Source organism: Podarcis bocagei (genome assembly GCF_964188305.1).
Source record: "Podarcis bocagei genome assembly, chromosome: 15".
Lineage (NCBI taxonomy): Eukaryota > Metazoa > Chordata > Lepidosauria > Squamata > Lacertidae > Podarcis > Podarcis bocagei.
The window spans coordinates 13,785,111-13,803,519 of NC_138141.1; the positions used below are offsets into that span (position 1 = coordinate 13,785,111).

General features: G+C 39.4%; 1 protein-coding gene across 5 annotated transcripts in view; it reads right to left on the reverse strand.

Annotated features, from left to right (window-relative positions):
• Nucleotides 1-18,409, reverse strand: part of CDON (cell adhesion associated, oncogene regulated) — a 121,429-nt gene that overhangs the window by 11,714 nt on the left and 91,306 nt on the right. For all 5 annotated transcript variants that reach the window (XR_014002356.1, XM_081171613.1, XM_081171612.1 and 2 more), the window contains 12 exons: nt 18,064-18,351; nt 17,658-17,927; nt 16,626-16,982; nt 15,271-15,563; nt 14,519-14,690; nt 13,590-13,721; nt 11,388-11,594; nt 10,704-10,885; nt 9,042-9,147; nt 4,530-4,652; nt 2,873-3,100; nt 1,754-2,040 (listed from right to left, as the gene is read on the reverse strand). Coding sequence is in view for 4 of the 5 variants with exons in the window: in XM_081171613.1 (XP_081027739.1) it covers nt 1,754-2,040; nt 2,873-3,100; nt 4,530-4,652; nt 9,042-9,147; nt 10,704-10,885; nt 11,388-11,594; nt 13,590-13,721; nt 14,519-14,690; nt 15,271-15,563; nt 16,626-16,982; nt 17,658-17,927; nt 18,064-18,351 (2,645 nt within the window). In the remaining variant the exon portion in view is untranslated. The remainder of the gene's footprint in view (nt 1-1,753; nt 2,041-2,872; nt 3,101-4,529; nt 4,653-9,041; nt 9,148-10,703; nt 10,886-11,387; nt 11,595-13,589; nt 13,722-14,518; nt 14,691-15,270; nt 15,564-16,625; nt 16,983-17,657; nt 17,928-18,063; nt 18,352-18,409) is intronic.

Consider the following 18,409-nt stretch of genomic DNA (forward strand, 5'->3'; position numbering starts at 1 on the left):
TGTGAACGTGATCCGTGCGGGAGGCACGTTTGCAACCCGCAGCGCCGCATCTGCGCATGAGGGGGTCACGCTTCGGCACTTATGTGCATGCACAAAGTGCGATTTAGTGCTTCTGCGAATGCACCGAAACCCAGAAGTAACCCGTTCCGGTACTTCAGGGTTTGGTGCGGTGTGCAACCCGAAAACGCGCAACCTGAAGCAGCTGTAACCCAAGGTATGACTGTATTTTTATTCAGAATGTAAATATCAAAGTGAGAATCAGGCCTTAGACAAGCATCTAAAAGAAAACTGGTTAACACCTGTTTTAGGTTTGTGTCCCTGGAATACCCCTATATAGACAATAGACAATTGTTCTGTTTAGGTTCACATAGTCTGGATATATCCATCACTTACAGAATGCTTATAGAATCATGTTTTGATACTTGTAAAATCAGTGTTTGGGTTGGCTTTTAAAAAGAATGAGAACTTATGAGTTTAAGAGTGCTGCAAAAAGAAATAAGAGAAGGCAAGGTTATCTGAAGTGGCAACTCTTGCTTGAGCAGCAATCTGTTTCTCCCTAAAACGAAGCACTTGTGTTCAGTTACCAAAAACTAACACTAGTCCTATATTCCCCAAAAACCTTAGAAGTGTACTTACTCAAAAATATTCAAACAGTTTTGAGCAGGACCAATGTTAAAAAAAGATTAGCTATTTAGATAATTCCTTGGGGAAACAAATGCATATTTTTTTCATAATGCAGGGGCCTAATCACAATCATTCTTAATAATTTCAACCCAAGTCTCAAACATTCAGAATGCAGATAAGACTTATGCTGTGTCAGAGCAGGACCAGGAGGAGCGATTTTTTGATTTATTAACCTAAAGTTTTGGCACACTGTAGTGTGCTTAAAAGTTAAACCTGAAATGGGGCTGTAGTAACAGCCTGGTCATAAAGCTAAAGGTTCTGGCACAATTAATGGAAGAGAAGTCTCCAATAAGATCACAAAAATCTCCAAGCAATGTGAGTGGAAGGGTATCCAATGTGTAACTGCCATTATTACTATGACGTAGAATTAAACTGAAAATGCCTGAGGAATAATTCCACCCAAGCACCTTCATCAAAGTTAGGCTGACAGTCTTCAAGAACAAAAAAACAAAACAAAACAGACTAGTACATGGGAAATTACACTTATGCAAGTTACCTCTATATGTGCATGTCATCAATGGTGATTTTTTATGTGTGAACCAGCATATAGATAGATAATCTATATGATGGTTCACACATAAAAAATCACCATTGATGACATGCGCATATATAATATAAAAACAGATCACTAAAGGCACAACTTTCTTCAACCAAGTCTAACGCAAAACTTTTCAGTGGCGTTTGTTCACCCCATCAGGTTCACACATGCATGCATAACATCTTTATTCTGAAAAACTTGGCAGAGTCACAAGAAACGATGAGAATTGAAAGACAGCATATTTGCTATGCTTGATCTTTTAGCCAACCTTTTCGAGCCTCTCTATAATCACCAGCTTAGCAAAACATTAATATTGGGTGTTAAAAATGCTGTTTAAAAATGAAGATTCTAACCCCTAACAGTGAACTAAAAGCTCTATGAGGCAATTCCAGCAAGTTAAGCTTCACAAAGCATGCCATGTTATGGAATTTTCAACATATTTTTGTTAAGTGCTGAATGCTTTCCATTTCCTAAGACTTCATTTCGTATTATGTTCAAGAAACAGGCCTCCAATATCTAGGGCTTACTTACATTTCCGAGGTGGTGGGTGTGTTCATATTCCATGTGTGCTCTGGACAGGGAGTTAGTGTGCCTTGGATAAACAACAGTTCCTCCATTTACAGCACCGTTCATGATTCCATTCGTTCCATTAGGAACCTTGTGATGGAGGTGAAGGCAACCATTATTATGGTTTCCATTACTGATAAAGTTTCCATGTATGCTGCCATTGATACGACTTGTGCCTGGTAATGTCGTGTACTCAACCATTTGCCCATTGATATCAGCACGTTGGTAAAGGTAACCAGGAGGGTCATACTCTGAAAGAGTGAGGATTGGGAGAAAATGCTTAACACTTCAACTCTTACACATGTTTTTTATCTGAAAAGGTTACAGATGAAAACGTTTTATAGCTGGCTGTTCACTGTAGAGTTTACACCCCTAGCACTACAATGCCTTAAGCCCTTTACAAATTATAAAACATGTTACAATCTGACGAACAGAGTTTAGATAGCAGGTGACCACCACTGATGATTAAGGGGCTAACACAGATTACATGTTTTGCATATTTACCACTGTTTGGGGAATCTGACAGCTTTTGTGGCATAAACACACTTATTTTATTGCACCATCACTATTCTTAACAATGCAATATAGATCGTTCTGTCAGATCTACAGTTATAAGAGCCAAGTAAAATTGCTGTTATTATTATATTTATTTATATCCCACATTTCCCCCAGACCAAGACACAATTGCTATACCTTATGAACATTTAGAACACCAAAAATGTAGGAACAGGAAGCATCTCCCTTTGCCAGCAGAAGATTTCAAAGAAGACTGTAACTATGTAAGTTGGCCATTAACTATATCTACCAATATCCTCTGAAAGTGAAAATATAAAGTTCTCCTAGAAGACATTTCTATTGCTAAATTGGAATGGAAAGTGAAGGCATGGAGTTAGGCTCTAATCTCTATGTTTCATAAGAAGAATAAAGCACTTTTTCAAATTTGTTCCCCTCCGTTATTCAGTGGTGATCATAACAGCAACTTAAATTCACAATAAATGTTGTGGTGTTAAGTTACTTAGCAACAATATTGTTTCATTAGGTTTGGTCCAGCAGAGGACATGAAGAATATCAGAATTAACCTACTCTGCATGGCAATTTGCTGGCGATTCTTCCACAAGCACATAGCAATGAAGGCTATCAGAATAAGCACCATAACTCCAAGGACACAGCCCACAATCAGGTATAACATGTCACTGCTTCGGACAGGACCATTTGGTTGACCAGCATTACTGCCAACTCCACGATCAGGAGAATTTGGTGGTGTGCTAAGGTCCTTCACTGGGTATTCTGATGCTCCAGGTGTGCGCTTCACTAATGTGGAGGGAGGAGAGTATAAGATAAAACACACATTTAAAATAGCAAGTCTACAGAAGTGTTATTAATTCTATAAGTCAATCAAGAGCTGCAACTACTGCAATTCAAAATGGCATAAAATATGATGGTAGAACATTTTTGATCATAAGTTACTTGATAATATATTCTTTCCAGTAGCTGAAGTATCTGAAGAAGTGTGCATGCACACGAAAGCTCATACCAAGAACTAACTTAGTTGGTCTTTAAGGTGCTACTGGAAGGAATTTTTTTATTTTGACTATGGCAGACCAACACTGCTACCTATCTGTAATTGATAATATATGTTTTGGAATTTGTTTACCCTCAAGTCCACACGTGCCACTGCTTTAGCTTCTTTCACACTTTCACACATAGGAATAATGAACATTACCAGAATGTAAAGGGCATGTAAAGTAGTTGACAAAAAAAGATAATGGGCCCATTTTTGTTGTCAAATATCAATGCTTATGGATGGTTTGAAATGAAAACACACCGATATATTCTGGGACAGGTGTGCGTAAAATTTATTAAAGATCCTTCTTCTACCCTTACTAGTATCCCAAAATTTTATATTTTAAAACTGATCATAGTTTCAAACATAAGTTTGCTTTAAAAGAAATAAATTATTTATTGAACAAGGGTATTGGGTAGCTGATGATAAATCCTATGTGTCTTTCTGAACCCAGAAACTGAAGCCGTCTTTTTGTTTACAGCAATAACAAGCAAGATCATTAGCTTGAGATAAAGTATGGGAAGATAGCACAGTTTTATGCATTGAATGAGAAGCTCTCTCAAGCACTGAGGTTTGGTTTTGATGGTAGCATGTGATTTCTAAAAGCCCATATTGGATTACATATAGTGTGCTGAAATGGAATATTTATTTTCATGAAGTCAAGAAACTAACTAAAACATCTGAAATATTGTGAAAAATATTTGAAAAGAAATGAATTCTTACATAAGTATGAAGATTAAAGGTAAAGGTACCCCTGACCGTTAGGTCCAGTTGCGGACGACTCTGGGGTTGCGCGCTCATCTCGCTCTATAGGCCTAGGGAACCGGCGTTTGTCCGCAGACAGCTTCCGGGTCATGTGGCCAGCATAACTAAGCTGCTTCTGGCGAACCAGAGCAGCGCATGAAAACGCCATTTACCTTCCTGCCGGAGCGGTACCTATTTATCTACTTGCACGTTGACGTGCTTCCGAACTGCTAGTGGGGGGGGGGAGCTGGAACCGAACAATGGGAGCTTACCCCATTGCAGGGATTCGAACCACTGACCTTCTGATCGGCAAGCCCTAGGCTCTGTGGTTTGGACCACAGTGCCACCCGGGTCCCAAGTATGTAGATTAGGGAACAGCAAATATATGGCTTTTAGCTTAGTGACAGAAGAAAAATAACAGCTCCTTCTCACCTTTGGTCTCACAGATCATCACATTGCTGTAGTCACTTTCACCTCCTTCATTATAGCACTGCATTTTAATATCATAAGATGTTTCAGGTTGCAGGTGACTTATCAAGTGCCACTGCTTTGTGCCTAGAAAGAAAAACATATAGACATGTAGCATGTTTGTTTCACAATTTGGAAAATATAAACTGAGCTAAAAAATGTAGGAACTGTCCTTACAATTTGAGGACAACAGGTAAAAAATAAATGACCCATTGCAATTAAGAGCTAAGATAGCAGGCCAAAATCAGTCTTACATACACAAATATGCATATAAGAAGAATGTAATTTACTATTAATAAAATGTCTACAACCTTCCTGAACATGTTTGTCTCAAAGATGGAATGTAGCATCTATTTAACATAAAACCCTAAGGGCAAAGTCTGAATCAGACATGTAAATAAAACTGCAATAAGAAATATTTGGCAGAAAGTGGTTGTTTTAAACTTTGAAAGTTGGCCAATACACAGCAGTATGCATGGACAGCCATGGATCACAACATGATATGATCATAGAATGTCTTTCTTAAAGAGACTCATCTAGCCCCATTGTTGATGACCTTCCACCATGCTATTAAGATCTGACTTAAAAAATAAATAAAAATAAAGAATGCAATAGGAGCCTGGTAGAAAGAGACACTGTACTTTTGACTGTAGGTCTTGCTGTTGATACAACTAATCACAATATGATACAAAGAGTAGCATGAATCACCCCCACCTTTGTTATAGCTTAAGCAAGACTAACACCATCTTGTTGCAGGCTGACACCATAATCATGTATTCTCATTGTAATCATGCTGACATGCAAGCTTAAGAGAGGAACAGAGAAAAAGCAAACCACAAGAGGGTGTGTAAAGGGAAGTTTTAGGAGCATGCTAGGCCATGACATTTAAATGGAATAAACAGAAAAATGCCTAGCTAGCTGAAATGTGGAAGCATCTGTCTATGCAGTTAAGCTGGCGCTATCACACGCAAGATTGTATTACTGGGAGTCTTGCATGTCTAACCTATATGTATAAAAACTGTGCAAACAGACATAAGGATTCAGCCTCTGATCACTTTTCTGATCGCCTGCTGTTACCCTTCCTGCTCAAGTAAGAAATAAAATTTGCTTTTAGAGAATTATTGAGTGTCACTTGTCGTTTTGATAGTGAGTAAAGGACTCAGCTGTGCAACAGACCTTAGGTGGGGTTTTCCCACAGCACTTTCCACCATGCTCTTAAGACTTGACTTTTTAAAAATAAAGCATGTGATAGGAGCCTGGTAGAAAGGGAAACTGTACTTTTGTCTGTAGGTCTTCTGTTGATACAACAAATCATATGATAAAAGGAGTAACATTTTGCTAGCCACCTTAGGGTGCGTGTGTCTTTTTAAAGGCAGAATAGTGAAGACATCACAAAAAGACTTGAAGCCACTCAATTCTATACTTAAGTCTAAGAACGTACTCCAGAGAACCTGAGGAAAGCGTAAGTAGTTTACTAACAGCATGACTAGCACAAGCTGCAGACAATTTTTATGTACTATGAAAATATATGAAGTAAGAAGGCCTTTGATATTCAGCATTGGAAATTCTAATCCAAACAAGTTCATTTAAGAGAATGATTTTACTGTGTCTGGCTGAAAGTCAATTTTTCGTTTAGACACCACCTGGTGTTTTCTCCGTACTCATAAATCACTTTCAGTCTGTATGCTCACTCTTATGACAGGTTTTAATAAAGAGGAACCCACTATATTATAATTAAGATGGTTTAGATACGCCTAATGCTTCTTAAATGTCGACATCGTGGTCTATTTCTGCTGGAACTACTTCCACCTAGAACACTGACAGATCTATAAGCTACAGCCTTCACAGGGAAGAATAGTATCAAGATGCTACTGTATTTCAACAGCACCCAAGTAGGGGTGCTATTTACACAATAACCCATTGCTCTTCTTAGAAAGGTGGAAGTAAAGCAGGATCGTTTCAGTTGGTGCTTCCCCTGATCTCCACATACAGTCCAACAAAGGTGAAAATGGGCCTTTATGTGCCCAGAAGCTTCGGCACCACCTGAAACATCGATCAATCACGGATCTCAACTGCATGGAAGGCTCCAGACATGTACACGCACAGATACCTAATTCTCACCTTTGCGTCAATGCATAGAGCTTGAGTCAGCCAGTGTAATTCTGCTTCCCCTCGAAATCACACTCCAGGTGTGAATCACATGCATATACAACTATTGTCCCTACTGAAAGACTGAACCGACAAGAGAACAGCACTGTTGTACAATACAGCCTGCCAATATCTGAAAGTCTGTGTGTTTAACTGCTTTGTTGAAGAGCCTTAGAGGTGACTGTTTCAAACAAATCATAGTTCATTTATGTTTGCAGCTTATATCCTCAAAAATGAATACAGGCTGAAGCAGCAGACTAGCTTTTTCCCAGGAACTCAGTTTTCCAAATCTTTCTAAGCTCCATCTTCTCATTACACCTCAAGCATCCTTTTAGTAATTACATCAGGCTTTAGATTTTCCCTTCAAACGTTTACTAGAACTGGAATCAGTACAATTTTTTAAACTCTGTTCCCATATATTGAAGCAAGGAAAATGTAAGCAACTGTTATCTGAATGCACTTTGAGTTTTTGACACTATCTCCACGAACCAAGTATGGAATGCAAAATTTCAGGACAGGAGACAACAGAAGGTTTGGTGGTGCTTTTGTTGAACAAGCAGAAAGACAGAAAACTACTGACTACGTAATGAAGAACCAAATGCAAACATCAGGAACTTTAAAAATAAAATCAAGCTAGCATGTGGCAACATATACAGAAAAGGCATCAAAGTTTTGAGACAATCTCAGAAAGACAAGACTGATCATGAAATGAAACCTTGGGCTACTAATGGAGTCACAACCATTGCAAAAACTTTACTACTGTTTGGAACTGAAAATCCTGTGTCGAAATTTACTTATGAAAGGTACAAAAAAGAAAAAGAAAAATACAATGCAGCTGCAGTGATCCAAAAGGCATGCACAAGAGATTCCTCTCTCTATATTTTCCTACATAACTGAGGCTAATTTGAATATTTAAATCAATAAGTAGTTGTGGCTATATAATGTAGTAAAGAAGAGTTTGATGTATAACATTTCTACCACTGTGCAAATTTCTGTTCAAGCTTTGGCACAGCAGAGCAGCTGCTAGTGGTTTCAGGCTTCCATTAAGATTTCAGAATGCATAAACCTGAAAATCAGGAACAAGCAAATTTCACAGCACAGCGGAGCTCACTTAAACATTTATAAACACAGATTCTGTGTACCAGAAAGGCTACAAGTGAAACACTTAACTTCTTCCAAGGTAATAGCTTAACCTCTCAGTTAACTACACTCATTACAGAGGTGTTTAGCAGCCCTGTAGCATTGTAGAGCAATATTAATAGAGTAATAGATTCAAGAATGGCAACTTGTGGCAGCCACAGCCATTCTATGCAATTGTGAGAACAGGTTTAATCTTACATAAAATAATTTTTAAGAGCTCATAGATGCACTAACAGGTGTTATCATGGGAATTCTGTAGTTGTCAGTGCTCAACCAAATAAATGCCTGTTCCTGCGTTAACGAATGTAATTGGTTTATATACTTTCCCACTGTACAGCTCATAAAATTAAGACCTACAAATGGACCAAAATCCATCCAAATAAAATCAGCTGCTTATATATTGTTATGAGACTAAATATGAGAAGCCAGTTCTTTTCCAGCTTTAAGCACGTTAAGAGATTTAACACTTGAATTAAATAAAAGAACAATTGCAGTATAGAAAATTTTGCAGCTCATCTCAAATTTGTAACCTAAAAGTTAACATGGCATCTTTATAGTAATGGGACACTGAATTCAAAAAGTGAAGGATCTTTCATTCACATGAACAACTTCCACACAATCCTGTTAGACCATAATGAGATTTATGGATCAAGTGCGAAATTTATTATGACTAATACCCCACAAATTATTATGACTAATACCCCCACAAATATAGTCCCCACTGCAATTTCTGTGACAAGGGTTCAAGATCTGGCAGATAGTGACACAGGGAGGAAGAGATATTTGTTACAAACAACTATTAACCATTACTTTGGTGTGGCTGCAACAGAAGCAAATGCAATTCTGGAGTGTACTAGTGAAAGTTCCTCTAGCAGAGAAGCTACTGACCACCTGGTGCAAGACACTGAATGAAAATATGTTTATTCTAGTGCCTCAACTCTAGTTCACAGGAATCAGAAAGGGTTCTCACCCCCCCCCCGCATTACACTTTGGCTTTCTTAAATGTTACAAAGAGCACAGTCCCTTAGTCTATAGTAGAGAGTTGTCTATTTCTGTGATGTCTTTTTTGTGATGTCTTTGTTATGTTTTCTTTACATTAGAACAGCATTTGGGTTGATGCTTTGGAGGGGGAATAAGAAGTACTGTAATTGGAGCAATTCCTTGCATAATCAGAGTAATGTATCTTACCTTCCACAACATCCCTCTTGTAATCACTATCATTGTCACTATCTGTTGGCCGGTAATAAATATAAAATCCTTGGATGGGTGTGTTGTTGTTGCTTGAAGTGATATACTAGAAAAGAAATATTAAAACAACTGAAATTCCAGAACTACAGTCAACAAGGGATATATTTTCCTGGGGCAGGGGCTGAAAGACAATGTTAATGTAATGTGGGAAGAGACAACGGAACAAAAGTGGGCTTTAAAACAATGAGAAGTATTTTGTGAATACAGTTCTAGAATTTTAGCCAAAGCTATATTCTCATTATTGTTTAAAGGTTTAAAATCTGGAACCATTCCATTCTGGGTTCAGACCAAATTAGCTTTGGTCACCTTGAGGGATGACCTTTATCAGGAGAAGGGCAGGAGTAATGTGACCCTGTTGCCTTTACACAACCCTTTGATATTATCAGCTATATGGTATAACCCCAAATTGACTCCATGGCTTAGGTGTGGGATGCACTGTTTTGTTCTACCTGTGGAGTCAAATTCAGTGAGTGGCACTGGGTAACTGTTCCTCAGGCCCCTAACAGTTGCATCTGGTATTTACCATCTATGCATGAAGCTGCTGGGAGAAGTCTTTAGGCTATCTGGCACCCTGCGTCCTCAGTATGATGGTGATACTGTGCTCCAGTTCTCTGTAATATCTGAATCAGGTGTAACTGTTTAGGTCCCGGATCAGTGCCTGGATGCAGTAGTGGGCTGGATGAGGATTAATAAACTAAAGCTGAGGGCCTATGGGTAAGTGGCTCCTAGTTCTGGGAAACAAGAGTTGCATGTTCAAGATGGGGCTGCATTTGTCTGAAGGAATAGGTATCTAGCCTGGGGTATACCTGGATCTATCACTGTCACTGGTGACTCAAGTAGGCTCCATGGCTATGAATGCCTTTTTATAGCTCTGGCTGGTATGTCAGCTATGACTGTTCTTAGAAAGGCACAGCCTAAGCCAGTGGCCCATGCCTTGGAAATTGTGAGATTGCAGGAATATAATGTATTCAATGTGGGGCTGCTCTGAAGACTGTTTCGAAAGTTGCAGCGGGTGTACAATGTGGTAACTTGGTTGCTCAGTGGAGAACCATACTGTGGGCATGTAACATCCCACTTGAAGAAACTGCACCAGCTTTCAATTTGCTATTAAACAAAGTTTAAGGGTCTACTGCAATTTATAAAACCTTAAACAACTTGGAACCGGGTTACACAAAGGAATGCTTCCTCCCATAGACCTGTCCATGCAATGAGATCAGAAGATGAGCCCTCTTATGCATCCTTCTAGCCTCCAGACCACCAGGAAAAGGGCTGTTGTGACGGTAGCACCTACTATGTGGAACAGCCTCCCTACAGAGTTACAGTAGGCACTATCTATATTATGTTTTGATGCAAGTTTTTAAGAGTACATGTTCACCAAGGCATTTTCCTGAGTGCAATACTGGTTGCTAATACTGACTGCACATACTCAGCATTTATACTGTGCATTTCAAGTGCTCACTACTTTTCATATACAGCTTTTGGTTCCCAAAAGGTCAGTTTAGTATAATCCACTGATTTGTTGCTGTACAGAACAGACATTTGATCTAACGTGAGATGCAAGCAAAATCAATTTTTTCATGGTGCACATAAATTGATACTTACAGTCCACTTTAACATGATCTGAGTGTCGCTGACTGCCTCAGTGTAAGCAATGTGAGGTCCTGTGACGGGTCGGTTGGAAAACCGATTGGTAAATCCAGCTACCTGATAAGGCCGAGAGGCAGAACTTCGTGGGCTCTCCCCGTAGTTATTAATAGCAATCACACGAAACTTATATGCAGCTCCTTTCATATGGCAAAAAAAGAGAGAACTGAACATTAGATGAAAAGATAAAACCCAGCATTCTAGAAACATAGAACAGAAAGATCCAAATGGCCCTTGTTGTAAGATTATCTTATACTATTTTTCTCACTTACTATGCTGGACATCCCTTCCTGATAGAAAGATCCAATATAGCCAAATACTGGATGAGATGTTATTTTCCACCAAAAAAGATATGGCAAGATGTGAGCACATGCCAGCTCTCTATACCAAGTTAGGAAAGTAAAAGCTGGTCAGCGACTTATTCTCATGCTTATTATGAAAATGCTGTTCAGATGCTTGACTAAAAAAGTTTGTGATAGTTAAGACACAAGGACTACTAATTTCCCTGAATCTTATATAGCATTGGTCGCATTAAAAGCAACATCTTATAGTTTAACAGGATTTTAACTTGGCTACAGCGCAAATGCAGAAACGCATAATACTGATTGTGATCTCTCTTGAACAAAAAATGCATATTAATACCTGGATCCAAACTGCCAACTTCCACTGAAAGTTTGGAAGGGGAGATGTTATCAGCTGCAACCAGCCACTCACTGTTCCTGTTCATGCGTTTATATTCTACTTTAAAGGCAGTGATGGGTGATCCACCATTGGCACGTGGGATCCAAGTGACATAAACAGAAGTCTCTGATGCCGTGGAAATAGTAGGTCGATCTGGTGCCTCGGGTACTGAAATAGGAAATTGAGAAGGCTTCATAAAGATTTAGAATAGTTAGAAGCACTTGATTTCTATACCCAGATTTTATTTAATAATGCGTTTCAGTCAAGTGAGAAAGAACATACTCAAATGTGCATTAATCTTAAGCCCAGAAAATCCTTTCTGAAATGCAAACATGGAAGATCATTTCAGTTTTCAAATATGGAGATAATTAAAGCTTCTTAGGGGAAAAAAAGCTAATTTGGCAATGTAGTCTATTGTATACAGCCTACGTTATGCAAGAATACTGTATTATGTCAGCGCACACCAGTCCTGAAGTATTAGCACATCATCAGAAACCAAGAGAATTGCATAGCTTAGTTCACAACCACAGAAATAGACAGGGTGATCTGCTGTGTCACTACTACTTGGTACCGAACTAAAATGAAGGTATTGCACGGAAACCTAACCATTCGCAGAACAGAAAGCCTACAATCTAAACTGAAATTCCTAGATACAGTAACTATAAGAATAAAGCTTTCATAAGTATCAAGAAGCTTTAAGGCCTCTTAAAAACAAGTTAGCTATCATTCAAAACCATGCAGATTATATTAATACTTACTGAACTCACTTGAAGTTAGACAGCAGTGGGAACAGAAAGAATGAAGAGAGGTGGTGTTAGTAAGTGTGATTATAACCATTCTGGCAGAAATATCCTTCAGTATTTACTTTATTGGTTCATACATTTAAACTACATAGAGTATAGAATAGAGAAATGGGATATAATTTGGAAGAGAAAGATACATAGTTTAACCACGAAAAGGTTATATATCCTTAAGGCTATTTTCCAGCTTGTCATCTTCTACCACATAGGACAGACAACACATGCAAGCGCCGACACTTGACTATGTTGTTTCACATCAATTTAACTATGAAATGTTAAAATATTCTGCAAAATTTAGCAACTTGACAAAAGTGGTGCAACATACATTGGACTCATTTTTTAGTAAATGAGTAGGACATCTCTCACTAATTATAAATTCCATTAATCCTACCATCTCAACATGCAACCCAAAGACCAACACAAATAAAACATTTTGATTATACATTGGAACTCTCTTCATTACACAACAAATCATATAGGAAATCAGGACGGTAAATAAATCATGTAATGAGTGAAGAGTCCTACTTTCTAGAAGGTTTGGATGCACCAGAGAGTTCCCCCTGGGAATCAAGTTCCTGAATCCCCACACCTCAGCTGATGCACAGAGAATTCATTCTTGGACAAACTCTGATGAATCGGGGGGACCACCGTCAATCATCTGATGACATTATGTGTATACTCTGTCAAAGTTGGTCCAAAAGGTGGGGGTTGACTAATTGGCAGATTAAATATTGCTTTCCAGCTGCAGGATTCAGTCACATCTCTATCTGCCTGGCACCTCACATCACATATGATGTCAGGTTTGGGGCAAGTGGATGTGGTTTGGCAAAGCTCCACAGACCAGAGGTTCTCTACCCCAATGTAGCCCACTGCAATCTACTTTGACTGGAAGCACTCTCCCAAAAGCAGAGGTCTTACCCAGCACTGCTACCCAAGATCTTTAACTGGATGTAGAAGCTGCCTTATACCACATCAGACTATTGAACATCTAGTCCAGTACTGCCCATACTGAGCAGTGACAATTTTCCAGGTTCTCAGTCTTTCATAATCTGCTACCAGATTTTTGTTTTAACTGAAGATGCCAGGGATTGAATTTGGATCCTCTTCATGCAAAGCATGCATTCTGCAATGAGCAATGGGGCCTTCCCAATTCCACAACAGTTTAGTGCTCAGTCGGTGTTCTTTTAAGTTGCTATACTGTCATTCAACCAGAAGAGTCACAAATTGAACACTTACACATAAATGACCTGAAAATCAGATGAACAGCCAGAGAACATTCAGGAGGGTTTCCACACACACCCCAAACCGTAATGTATGCTGCAGTATAAAATGCACAGACAAAAATCTGAATGGTAACACCTACCTCCACTATGTCGAGATGAATCTGGAAGGACCACTCCAAAATTGTTGGTTGCCCCTTCTTGAATGACAGAGTGCTTAGGAATACCGACTGGTTGAGAGGGAGCCTGTGTATTTTTTGAGGAGGAGGTTCTTTCTAAAAGAGAATTATGTGCTCAGTGAGTGGAAGAAACCCTTGCTAGTCAGTCAATATCCTCTCCTATGGCATCTTTTGATCCAAGTAGTAAAGGTTTATAATCACACACATCCTACACAATTTTTATGCCATTTGAGAACAGCTTTCTGCCCCATGGAAATAGGCAGCAATAACTATTGAACCTAAATAATATTTACACTACAGAAATCCCACTAAAACTGAATATGCCATGCTATTGATGGTACATCAGTTTAGCCTTTGCTATAGGACAGCCCGAATCTGCAGGTCTGTTTCAATGGAACTTTGGGAAGTTCCCAAGGAAAGCATATTCTCATTGTGAAGAGATTCTAAAGTGCCCTTCTATATATGAAAGAGCACAACCTTCCAATAATGCAAGAAAGGTGATTTTGCCAATCTGCCTTCATTCCTGCAGCCAGCCAGCCAGCCAACTTTCAATACTGTTCCCAAGGGACCCCCACTCTACCAGAGTAAATTTTCCTAGGAGCTAAAGAGGAGAGGAGAAATTTGCAAAAATCACCTTCCTCCCCTTTATATCAGCAAGTACTGACATTGTTCTGTGAATGGAAGATCACTCACAGAATCTCAGGGTTCTACTCAGACTGCAGATCTATGTTCAGTTCCTGAATCCTGGTTCAGAGCAAGCACTGGACATGGAGTTCCAATGAGACTGCAGCCACTATCTTTGGTTTTTTTAAGGGTATTATAGGTCTCCGCAAATGGGAGCTTTAGAAAAAAGCCCATCAACTGCAATGTATTTTGAGTACACGCTTACTTACCTTTGCTAGTACGGAAAGTAAGCATGGAAGGCTGGCCTTCACCGGCCACATTTCTGGCTACCATCAAGACTTCATAGAGACTGGAAGGTTCCAGTTCTGAGAGAGAAAGTTCATTTTCGCTTCCAGGGACACGAACTGTATTCCAGTTGGTAACATTGAGATTATCATCCAACTGCAAAAAGGAATCACAAGAGGATAAGAGCAAATAAACCCCTATCTGAATCTGCTGCAGTTAAATACAGGAAAGGCAAGTCTAAATATAAGCTAATACCTTAGTTATTTCACTATAAGAAAGTGAAAACAAGTAACTGATGTGAAAGAGTTTTCTTAATGACTTTTCCTGCAAAGCTTAGAGCAAGCTTTAAGAGCAGAGACTTGAATGCATTGGGACATGGAGTTTCCTAATCTTGCTAGGGTTTTCTCCCCAAGCTTCTGGGCAGTATTTATATTGGGAGGTTAAATTAGAAACTCCCAAGGCTCTATTTCATGTTGCCAGTAGCAAAAGGACCTGAAACCTCTGCATTCCTAAACAGCTACCTACATATCCAGATGGATGTATCTCTCTTTGGCCTAATATTAACATCAAATACCAGAGTTCTGTACTGTCTGTCTGTCTGTGTGTGTGTGTGTGTGTGTGTGTGTGTTTAACATAAGCCCTGTTTGTTACTAAAAATGATGGCAGTCCAACTCATCCAATTTTCAAAAAAAGAAAGTGCAAAGTTTATCAAATATAATGCAATTTGAATAAGTACCTTGCGATATTTCACAAAATAGGCATTAATTGGCTGACCACCATCTTTTCCAGGGCGCCATACCAGATTGTACTGATCTGGTTTAAGAGTCTGTGGAGGACTAAGAATAATTGGAGCTTCTGGTGGAGAAATGCCACTGGATGTTTTTTCTGTAGCAACTTCTTCAGTAAGAATCTCTGTTGGAGATGAACTTTGAAGGCCCGTATCGGAATCATAATCTCCATCTCCTTCATCACTCTGGGCAATTTCCACAGGAGCAATTTCTTCTGCTTTTGTACTAGCTTCGTAGGAATCTACAGAAGGAAGTTGAAGGTTAGAGATATGCATTGCTAGAAAAAGAGGCACCAGAACTCTCCATGAACACTTCCCTTAATCTCTTATAAGGGCAATGGTGTCTTCCTGAGAGATGCTGGAACTGAGTTCTGGCAAGTTCCAGCTGAAAAAAAGCTCTGGAGATATGCATGGATTCCAATGTTATTGGTTTACAACTACCATCAGCCCCAGCCAATGGCTAGGTATGATGGAAGTTGTAATCCAACAGCACCTGAAGGGCATCGTTTTGGATACCCCTACCCTACAGAACACAAAATATTGCTTTGCTTTTTGATCTTTACCAACAAATATGAAAGACACATTCTTGTGGCACAGTGAGCCAGACTGCACATCAGACAAAAGCATAATTAAATATAAAATAAAAATAAAACTCTGATTTAACGTGAACAAGCACTGTGCACTGGCACACAAGTTAGTCATGCCTTACTTTGCTCCTTCCCTGCTCCTGTGTTTTCCAAGCCAGGAGGAAATAAACCATAGCCCTGGCTTAGGATTATGTGTGAACTAATAGTCATCGTTTATTTCCACCAAACCAACCACAACTGTTAAGTCAAGAACCCTGGTTCCCGTTCATGGGTTTGCTTGGCCAGAAACAAAGCATGATAAGTTGCAGAATATGTATGAACAGCAACAGGCAGATGCTCCTGACCAGCCATTAGAAGAAGAAGAAGAAGAAGAGTTTGGATTTGATATCCCGCTTTATCACTACCCTAAGGAGTCTCAAAGCGGCTAACATTCTCCTTTCCCTTCCTCCCCCACTACAAACACTCTGTGAGGTGAGTGGGGCTGAGAGACTTCAGAGAAGTGTGACTGGCCCAAGGTCACCCAGCAGCTGCATGTGGAGGAGCGGAGACGCGAACCCGGTTCCCCAGATTACGTGACTGCCGCTCTTAACCACTACACCACACTGGCTCTCAGTCGTATGATTTGTCCAAATCCAATTAAAAAAAAAAAGTTATCCTGACAGTACTTCAGCCAAAATATCTGCAAGCTATTGGAGCAGCAACTTGGATGCCACTTACCAACGGTAAGGAAAGCTTCGGAACGAGCAGTCCCATATTCATTCATTGCTTCACAGGTATATTTCCCAGCATGCTCTGATGTAACAGGCTGAACATATAAGGAGCTTGATCCACTGCGAGACATGATGAAGTAGGTTCTGTCTGAAATGGAGTTGCCAGTTCTTGCTTGGGAGGATGACTTCCGTGATTTTGAATAAAGCACCTGTGAAGGATGGCTGGTAATCAGCCCATGACTGTTGTACCAACGGATTATAGGCGGAGGCAACCCAGTGGCATTGCAGGACAGCGTGACTGTGTCACCTTCTGCTACTCTGCTGTTTGCTGGCAGCGAGGTTATAGTTGGCTTGAAGCCTCTGTCTATTAAAAATATAAATATAAGATACAAACTCATATTATAATAAAACACAGTACTGTTCTTGCATATCCCGAAGCCAGCACAGTCATAAAGGGGGCCAGGGGGTAATATATGGACATCTATGCACATAAAGGCTAAGTAGACTGCTTTGGGCCACAAACACATCAGAACCCACTCATGCAGGTGCTGTGATTGTTAACTACTCTAGTAAAAGAACATTTAATATTCTGAAGAGAAAGAAACTGAAAGCTTTCAAATATGCTCCCTAAACTGACACATCAGCAAGAAGTATTATCAGAATTCTATTATTTGAGATTCTGCATATATAAGTTTACAGCTGGAATTTAGTTTCAATTGGCAACATCATCAAAACCATTGGCAACACTCTCAACACCATCAAAACTAAGAGGCAAATAAATTTAGTCTGTCACAATCTTATAGCTCACACACTAGGTGGCCTATCAAAAATTGGCTAGTATTTGGTCAGTGGATTACAGCCTACTTTGTAACACAAGAAATGAGGTCTACCATTTTAAAGCATAACTCTTTGATCAGAACAATTTAGGAGAATAATCCTAGGAAGCAACAGGCTATTTTCATGTTAGACTGAAAGATGTCGAAAAGAAAAGCAGAAGTTTATAAACAGAAAGGTGCTTGATGTGATTTATTTTTTTTACCTCCTTGGGAATGAAGTCTCCCAGTAGACTGCACAAATCCAATGCCATTGTTGACTAAACACTGATACAACCCTGAATCTTCTCTGGCGAAACCATTAATTCTCAGCTTGTTCCCTGAAGGTAAGTGCCGTGAAGAAAGATGGACAGGAGCTGCATTATGGTACCAGGTGAGGTTAGGTGTCGGGTTTCCATGTATTTCACAGGAAAGATGTATATTTTTACCCAGGGACACTAACTGATCTTGCAATCCTTTTGAAATTGATGGCGATTCTAGAATGGAAAAGAAAATGTACATATGATATGCTGCTTTCATACTGTTAATTTCACAATAGCATGTCTCATGGACCATAAATTTATTGCTTCAAAAAAACTTGCCAATCAAGCATTTTGCCACTGCATATCTTACCAAGTACATTTATACTGTAGTTTACATGTTTCACAACTCCGGACTTGTTATCCACCACACAGGAGTAATTTCCAGCATCTGATGTATTAATCGAGTCTATCATAAGATGAGAGTGAAGCATTCTCCACCTGCCTTTAGTGAGTACATCTTGGTCATCCTTATACCAATGGACATAAGAAACAGACAGCCCACTAACAACACATTCCAACATCAAAGGATTGTGCTGAGGTACTGCCAAAGTCTGAGAAGTGGTGGGATGAACAATGTGAAAGTTGTCTGAGGAAGAGCCTAGAAATTGAGAGGAAAGGATACATGAGTTCTTTTCAATTGGGTGTTCAAAACTCTC